We start from the raw sequence: 8,529 nt of genomic DNA, 5'->3' as shown, positions 1-8,529 counted from the left end.
CATGATGTAAGAGTTAGAAATTCAGAGAGAAAAACTACTTCTTAAAAACAGGCAAATACAGACTTTCAGTTTATTTTACCTTTGCTTGTTTGCATGTTGTGTCCCCATATTTGAGAAAGGTGATCACTATTTAGGACTAATAAAAATAATAATATCATATTTTTAAAGTGATCTGTAGTACATTTATTACTGTTATTATATTTACTTTATTTTGTGCTAGTTGGTGAATGAGAAGACTTAAGCAAGTGAAGGGCCATATTGGTATTTACTTGGCATCGATGTGCAGGCTCCTAAATGTTCAGTGAACTAGTGAAAATAAAGTGAACCTGACATCCTACATGTTTCTGTATTCTCAAAGTTGTCTTTCCTCTAGTTCTTTGAAGAGACCTTTACTTGCTCTGTACATAGGCAAAGAGCCCTTGCTGAGGTCTCTGGATTTTCAGTGACACACTCTGTTTAGTCATTTGCGGTAAAAGAGTGTTCTGGAGCAGTTAGTATGGGCTCTGTCATGAAAGCTAACTGTTCCATGTTCCAGAACTTGATGAGGAATTACTAAATGGTAAGTACCACAGTGGGGTGGGAGTGTTCTCAGGAAATGAAGCAAACCAGTTTTCGTTTAGTTTTAGAGATGTGCTTGTTCAGCATTCACCAGAAGACTACTGCACTTTGTCCCTAGAACTTTTAAACTCTGTTCTTTGACTTCACGATTTTCTTCTTACTGAAGTGTGTCTTACATTGGACCATAATATAAGCAGTTCCCGTGTGGCTCTGTTTGAAGCCTGAGACATCTGCAATGCGGTCCTGACTATGAACACATGCCCCCCAGTTTTGCAAGTCCACGGTACACACTCTTGTGGGGAGCTCAGACCTTCACCTCCAGCAAACATTACTGCGAGGTAGAGGTGGGAAACTCTCATAACTGGATTACAGGACTTTGCAAGGACTGCGAGGTAGAGGTGGGAAACTCTCGTAACTGGATTACAGGACTTTGCAAGGATTCCTGGATAAATCGCAGTGATATGCTGCTCAACCCTGAGGGTATCTTTCTACTTCTGTGCATCCAAGTGGACGACCTCTGACACCTCTTCTCTGCCTCCCCAATATTGTGCCACTACATCCAAAGACCCCAGGGCTAAATAGGGGTGTTTCTAGATTATGCACATAGTACAGTAAGCTTTGTTGACAAAAGCTCCCTTATTTGTAATTTCCTCTCATGCTCCTTTTCTTGCCCTTTCAGACCTTTCATTTGCTGTGGACCCAAATGATGAGGAACAGCTCATAAACCTGTCCAAGGTCTCGGGAATTTTAATAGCTGGGTAGTGTCCTATCGTGGTGACTTCTCAAATGGGGAAAATCACTTATACCTCATGGACTTGAACTTCATCTTACCTTCAGGAGATTTATCTGCATTATTTTTTAAAGTGGTGACAATGTGAAGGATATACATTTGTCTTTTCTGTTTTATTTAAGTAAAAGTAATCTCTCTTATTTTCTTGTGTGGGATATGTGCACTTTTCATTTGCTGAGCTTCCTAGACATGGAGGAATGCATGGGTGTGGAAGCTCACTAAATGGATGAACACAAAGCACAGAGAATTCTCCTTCCAGGCAGTTCTTGTCAAAACCCAGTGTCACTTTGGGTCACTCTTCCTCCTCCATTCATCTGGCTAAGTCCCTCCCTCCTCCATGCGTTCTCGCTTTACTGGAATAGATTAGGTTCCATTATAACAAGACCTCAAGAACAGCTTATCTCTAACCTTTGTAAAACTCAACAACTCGACAACAGAATTCAGGTCTTTTCTAGTTTGCCAATCACAAGATGGATGGCCAATCTCAGTGCTCTTCATACCACATTCCAAGAATGAATCAGCAGCCTGGCGGCATGAAAGATAACAACAAAATATTTGAATAAATAAATTAAAGAATGTGTAAAAAAATATTAAAAGCAAAGGCTACAGAACCAACAGAAAGTTAAGATAATGAAGACACAGTAAGACAGGAAGTGCTGAGAAACATTATTGAATAAAGAAATGAATTATGTTACTGTTCAGATTAATGGGTCACAAATTCCCTTTAACTGAAAAGAAAAATATAGATCGTATATAATCTGACTCCTCAGTGTTGCTGTAAGTACTCAGTAATGAGCACAGTATTCCAAGAATACAGAGAAATTTTACTAGAATGATAGTTACAGACAAAAATGCCTTGATGCTTGGATACTGAACTAGTTTTAAGGATATTATATAAATAGTCAAAACACACATACACACACAGATTTGGGGGAATGTGTAAACCTCAGTTCTCAACCACACAAAATATCAAATAGCCAACATTCAAATTTCATTTCAAAAAATGCTCCAGACTTAGATCTTAGAAGTTCACAAAGTAATCAGACATTAAAGTAATTCTCTCCAGGAATCCCTGCTCTCCTTCTCTTCCCAGAGATTCTTCAGTAGTGAATATTCTGGCAACTAAATTCACTTCTGTGAAAATGTAGCAGCATAAAAGCTACACCTAGATTTTCAGAGTGTTGCCTAGGGAGTCTTTAAAGCAATCTGACAATCCTGATTCCCTCATCTCTTGGAAGGTTCCAAGAGTTGCTACATACTTAACAGTTTTGTGTTCACTTCTGGCACTGGCCAAAACGGAATAAATCCTCGAGTCCAACTCACCCACGGAAGACAACTAGAGACGTCTGAACAGACCACCGAAAGTAAGAACTCTGTATGTGAGGACTGCGAGAAGTTAAAAATAGAATGTGAACCCACTCAAATTGCCGACTGGGCGACCCCCACCAACACACACCACCCCCAAAGAGCCTTTACTTGGGATTTCTAAGACTTTACAGAAAGGGTGGCCCAAAGCGCACATGCTCCTTCTGACCTCACCCCCTCCTCCCCACCCCCACTCCCGCCCCCCAGATATTTAGGGCAACCTCACTGGTCATTACAGCTCCTCGCATTTTACACGAGGACGTGCAGATTTCTGCTCCTCCTCCTCCGCGGCCCTTTGCACGCAGGATTCAAAAACCTGGATCAAGGATAAAATGAAAGGATTGGAGAGAAGAAACAGACAGAGATACAGTCGCCCCGGGACAGTTTTTGATGCAAATTCCCTGTCAAATACAGGGAAGAGAATGACTGATTCCTCTAAGGCATAGGGACAATAACATTGTCAAACGGGGAAAGGAAAACAGTCTGTTCTCTAAGAGGCTGATGCAGGAGCTGGACTGTCTGGGCTTCTGAGCTTACCAGGTGTTCCTGAGATACCTGCTGGGCAGGAATTTTCATGTCCTTCAGAAAAATACTGAAGAGCTGGCAAAGACCAGATCAGAGAGCGAAAGAAGAGAGAACCAAATACAATAGACAGAAGAAAAAAGAAAACTGCAGACACAACAAAAACTATCCCGACGTTTCTCACAATTCTTCTTTGACATAAATACTTGACAAAAGAAAGTTAAAAAAGAAACAGATTTAAAAGATGATTGAAGGTGGATGTGGAGTGAAGCTCCGGAGGGCGTTATAAAACACACTGGGAGTGAGCAGTCCATAATACATTCCGTTGTAGGGCCCACTAGATATTTAGAAATACCAGTTTGGAACATGGGAGCTATCTTCTAGTGGGAAATCTGGGTTAGTGAATTACAGTCGAAGCCATAGGGATATGGAGCTCATTGTGGGAGGTATGCAAATCACACTTAGAGAATCACCATCTACCAAGGATGCTGAAAAAGGAGTCCAGATGGATAAAGGAAGACAGTAACCAGAATGAAGTGGAACCAGAAGGGTAAATACCAAAAGGTCAGGGGCCAATGGAGTGTTGACCTCCTCAGGAGGCCCTCCTGTCCTTGCCCACCTCTCCTCCAGCCCACTGATCCCAATCTCTCCTTTAAGAGTCCTACTCTTACAAAGGAACACTATAATCACCTTAATTTGGGAGGGCAGGAAAATCCGCCATTTATATTTTTTCTTACTGAACCAATCTGAGAACGCTCACTCTGGAGACTGAGGTCATCAATAAATACTGTCCTATCTTCGCAGGAAACAGTTTGGGAAGATCTAATCTGGCTTCGTATAAACAATCTAAGTCAAGAAAGTTTTTAACGAGACTATGTCAGGAATGCTTATCGATAAGAAAGTAGTTAGTTGGGAAATACTGTGGCCTGATTTCTCTCCTATATAGAACAAGACCTGTAACTCAAGAGTGTGTTGCCATAAATCACCTCATGGGAACAGGCATGGAAAAGAAGAGTGGCAAGTTCTGTCCAGAATGGCAAAGCCTGGAAACGGGCTATAGGACAGTTTCTATCTTGTCCTCATTATGGTAGAATTTGAGCCTATTTCTACATTACACTTTTTTTTAAAGATTTTACTTATTTGTCAGAGAGAGAGGGAGAGCACACAAGGCGGGGCAGAAGGGGGGAGCCCGGGGGAGGGAAAAACAGACTCCCCACTGAGCAGGGAGCCAGACATAGGGCTCCATCCCAGGACCCTGGGATCATGACCTGAGTCGAAGTCAGCAGACACTTAACTGCATGAGCCCTCCAGGTGCCCTATAGATTTTTTTTTTTTTAAATAAGGAAATACTCTCTCTAGAATATGTAAAGTGAAATAAATTTGTTATTTCTGACTCTCTTACTATAAACAATTCCGGTCTCCCTATTCATGAGTTCATGGTACTCTCTGCTTTTTGTAAAATGTTTAGATTTATTATTTGTAGTTATTTTTTTGTCTCTTTTTTAAAAAAGCAAGTACATCTAGTAAAAAGTGTTGGGTTAAGGGACAATATTGAGTTAAATATTGAAATATTTAATTTGAATTAATGATAATTATAATTAATAATAAATAAATAATAATTAATAATAAATTGAATATTGAATTAAAGCTGTTAAATAAAGCCTTCAGGCACCTGGATCCAGCAAGAGCCCTGTAGGTGAATCCCAACAGCCCAGAAGTGGGCTCCATCCAAGTCGGGGACAGGAGCAGAGGGACTTCTCAGGATCAGCTGACCCTGCAGGTCTGCAGACTGCTGACCCCCATATGCTCCTTGGGTTCAAGGTCCCAGTTTTGAGACAAACCTTTTGAGTCCAAGGGGATGAGGCAACTTCCCTGGGCTTGGCCCTCTGGCTGCCAGAGTTCCAGGGCGGGAAGGCAACCCACAATCTGGGTTTAGGCTCCCACGCTGGAGCAGCCTTCCTCCAAGGAGACTGGCTTTCCTAGAGAAATGTGTGTGTTTGTGCGGATGTGGTGGAGTGGGACTTGGAGTTTGCAGGGCCATCACCAGTAGGGTGGGCTCAGGACATAGACCCCCTGAGTGTGCGGAGCTGGGGGAGGGACGCTTGGGCCTGGCAGGGCTCCCTTAAAAGAGATGGTGTTTTCTTCTTTCGCTGTTACCCTTTTTATTCCTAATAATATGCAAGTGGTTTCTTGGGGCGCCTGGATGGTACAGTGGGTTGAGCATCTGCCTCTTGGTTTCAGTTTGGGTCACCATCTCAGGGGCTGTGAGATGGAACTCCCCTGCACACTCACCTCAGAGTCTGCTGGAGCATCTTTCTCCCTCTCCCTCTGCCCGTTCCCCCAAACCCCGCTTGCGCGCTCTCTCTCCCATCTCTCTCTAAAATAAAGAAATCTTCAAAAAAGTGGTTTCTTTACATGGTCAAATAAACTCACACGAGCAGTGTAAACACCTTTGAAATAAGCTCACGCTAGTGTAAACACCTCCAGCTGCGTGAGTGTAAAAACACATCACGGGCTCTCTCTGCTGCGGCTCCGTAAAGAAATCCTTTTATTACTCCTTTTATTTTTCTTCCATCCTTTTACTTTTAGCCTTTCTGAGATACATCTTACATTCAGCACAGAACTGAGTTTTGCGCCGTGATTTAATTTGACAGTATCTTTTTTCTTTTATAACTCCATTTACTTTTATTGATAGGAGGATTTTGAGCGGTTTTATTTTGGTTATAGTATTTTCTACTCTGTGTTTATGCCGCTGTCTGTTCCTATTTTGCTTGTATTTGTTGCTTTTGTTCTGGTGTTAAGATATTCAGCAAGGCTGGGTTTTGTTCTGATGGCTTCTGCATATAACCCGCTGCAGTCATCTGTTTCTTTAGACCTAGTCATTGTCTGCGAACTGCAACAACATTGGCTTCCCCTCTCCATGCTTCTTCATCTTCCACTCTGATGTAATAATACTCACATTAAATGTTTCCCTTGGCAGTAGCAAATGTGCCTACAGCCTACACTTCTACACACAAGACCCTGGGACTCCAGGCATCGTAGAGAAGGTGGTCTGCAAGCTCATTCTGTGCCATGCTTTTCTTCCTCGTGTTCTCCCATTCTTCTTAGTCCTGTCATTTCTCCATTATCAGAGCACCTCCTATTTAAATTCCTTTCTGTCCCTGTCATCCTGCCTATTCTTTTGTCTTTTAAATATACCCTCACTCACCACCACCACCACCAAAAGAAGAAGGTTTTTTAAAAAATGCCGGAGAAAGCACCCAAAAATGCATCCGCTCGTAGAATCGAAGGAAGAGAGAAAGAGTGTGAAGGAATCTTTTTTTTTTCTGGGGGGAGGGGAGGTCACACTGAGCTCGGTCTCCAAGAGAGCAGCACAGGAGAGTTGATTGGGAACAGGTGGAGTTTGTAGCTCTTCCTAGGAGGAGGGACGCTGGCCCCGCATAAAAAGCTGAGCAGAAGCGAGAACCAGTGATGTTTCAGATCAAGGTTTCCACCCGCAGGTAGGACTGCGAGAAAACTCCCTTAGCATTTCTTTTCCAAGAAAATATTCGATACTCTCATCTAAGCAAAAAGGCCGGAAGATCATATCTCATTAAACTAAGACTTCCTGTTTTCCACGTGCGGCCTCTGGTGTTTCTGGAACTAGAAGGTAAGAAAATTATCTGTACTTGGACATGCTGAGGACTGTCTTCTCTACCTCCTCCATGTCTAATCTTTTTCTTGGACTTCCGGAATTTTCTCCCCAGGTCAAGGTTCTGTCCTGGAGGTGGTTAGTGTGGTGGGTTCCCGGGGTGCAGACCACTCACTGCATCTGCTTTTGCTATCCTCACTGTCCCCTGCACGTTGGGACCAGAGGAGCCTCTCCTGGCTTCTGCTGCTGTTCTTACATTACACTACTGAGCTCTCTGTGCCAAGTAGGAATCTCCAAATTTGGAGGTGCCTGTTTATTATCAGTTGAGTTTCTAAGTTTTCGGACTCCCCAAACCCTTGGAAACCCTTTCCTTCACGTCCTCCAGGATGGCTGGTCATCTCCCCCTGGGTGTAGGCAGTTTAGTTTTACTTGCTCAATCTGGGGTTCCTGGGGACACCCCATCATGTTGTTTTCTCATAGACGCTGTCTTCTTGTCTCTCTTGCTCTGTCAGTACTGGTGGCAAATTCAGAGATACTACAACTATGCTGCTGCTAACCTTCTGTCTAGAAGCCCTATTGATTGAAATATTGAATGTGTACCTGATTTAAAGCTGTGATTTTAATTCCATGTTATTTGGCAGAGACACAGAAGAGCCTCCTTGGGCTTGTATTTTCATGCACTACAACATTTTTTAATAGAACATGAGACTATAATTACAAAACACAAACCTGGCCATCAGCCAATAACCATAAATTGAAACACTATGTAGCTGTTACAAATGAGGGACTGCAAACGTGCATAGAGGTAACTAGAGGCTTAAGTTTTTTCAAATTTACTCATGTAACAACATTATTGTAAACACACACACAACTACACATGCATACATCCTCAAGTAAATGGGTACAAATATTAAGAAATAACTAGATTGGGATGTCTGGGTGGCTCAGTTGGTTAAGCAGCTGCCCTCGGCTCAGGTCATGATTCCAGCGTACTCAGATCCAGTCCCACATCGGGCTCCTTGCTCGACAGGGAGCCTGCTTCTCCCTCTGCCTCTGCCTGCCACTCTGTCTGCCTGTGCTCGCTCCCTCTCTCTCCTTCTCCCTCTCTGACAAATAAATTTAAAAATCTTAAAAAATAATAACTAGATTGAGTGAAGGGTTTAATAACTACGTAATTTTATGTGCTGTGAATATGTTGTATGCCAGAAGCAGGCATTAATGTTTTTATTTCATTTTTAACTTTGAGGTAACACAGATTCACCTACAGTGGTAAACTACTGATACACCAAGGTTCCTTATGACCTTTGCCCATTTCCCCCCATTGGTAGCATCTTGCATAGCTAGAGTACATTACCACAACGTGGAAATTGACATTGATGCATTTCACAGGACTCGCTCAGATTTCAAATTTTATACTTATTTATGACTTTCCTTTCATTGTATGTATAGATTCCTGTAACCATCAACACAATCAAGATACAGAACATGCTACACAATGATCCATTGTCCCACCCTTCATAGCCCCAGCCAGCTGCTCATTCTTCCTGTCCTTAATCCCCACCAACTACCATGTGTTCTCCATCTCTACAGTTTCTCAATTTCAAGAACTGAATAGATGCTATCCTGTGTTTCAAAACCTTTTGAGACTGACTTTTAAAATCAA

The 8,529-nt window shown here is 42.4% G+C and overlaps 1 protein-coding gene across 1 annotated transcript in view; it reads left to right on the top strand.

Annotated features, from left to right (window-relative positions):
• Positions 1 to 1,494, top strand: part of LOC309840273 (tripartite motif-containing protein 77-like) — a 21,190-nt gene extending 19,696 nt beyond the window's left edge. Inside the window, 4 exon segments of the mRNA XM_082682356.1 lie at positions 374 to 408; positions 779 to 1,076; positions 1,080 to 1,133; positions 1,137 to 1,494. Of these exon segments, the coding sequence (XP_082538482.1) occupies positions 374 to 408; positions 779 to 1,076; positions 1,080 to 1,133; positions 1,137 to 1,265 (516 nt within the window). The 3' untranslated portion in view covers positions 1,266 to 1,494.
• The last annotated feature ends 7,035 nt before the right edge of the window (positions 1,495 to 8,529 follow it).

The sequence above is a fragment of the Mustela nivalis genome (genome assembly GCF_964662115.1).
Source record: "Mustela nivalis genome assembly, chromosome: 9".
NCBI classification, from domain to species: Eukaryota; Metazoa; Chordata; class Mammalia; order Carnivora; family Mustelidae; genus Mustela; species Mustela nivalis.
This window is presented reverse-complemented; position numbering and strand designations above follow the sequence as displayed.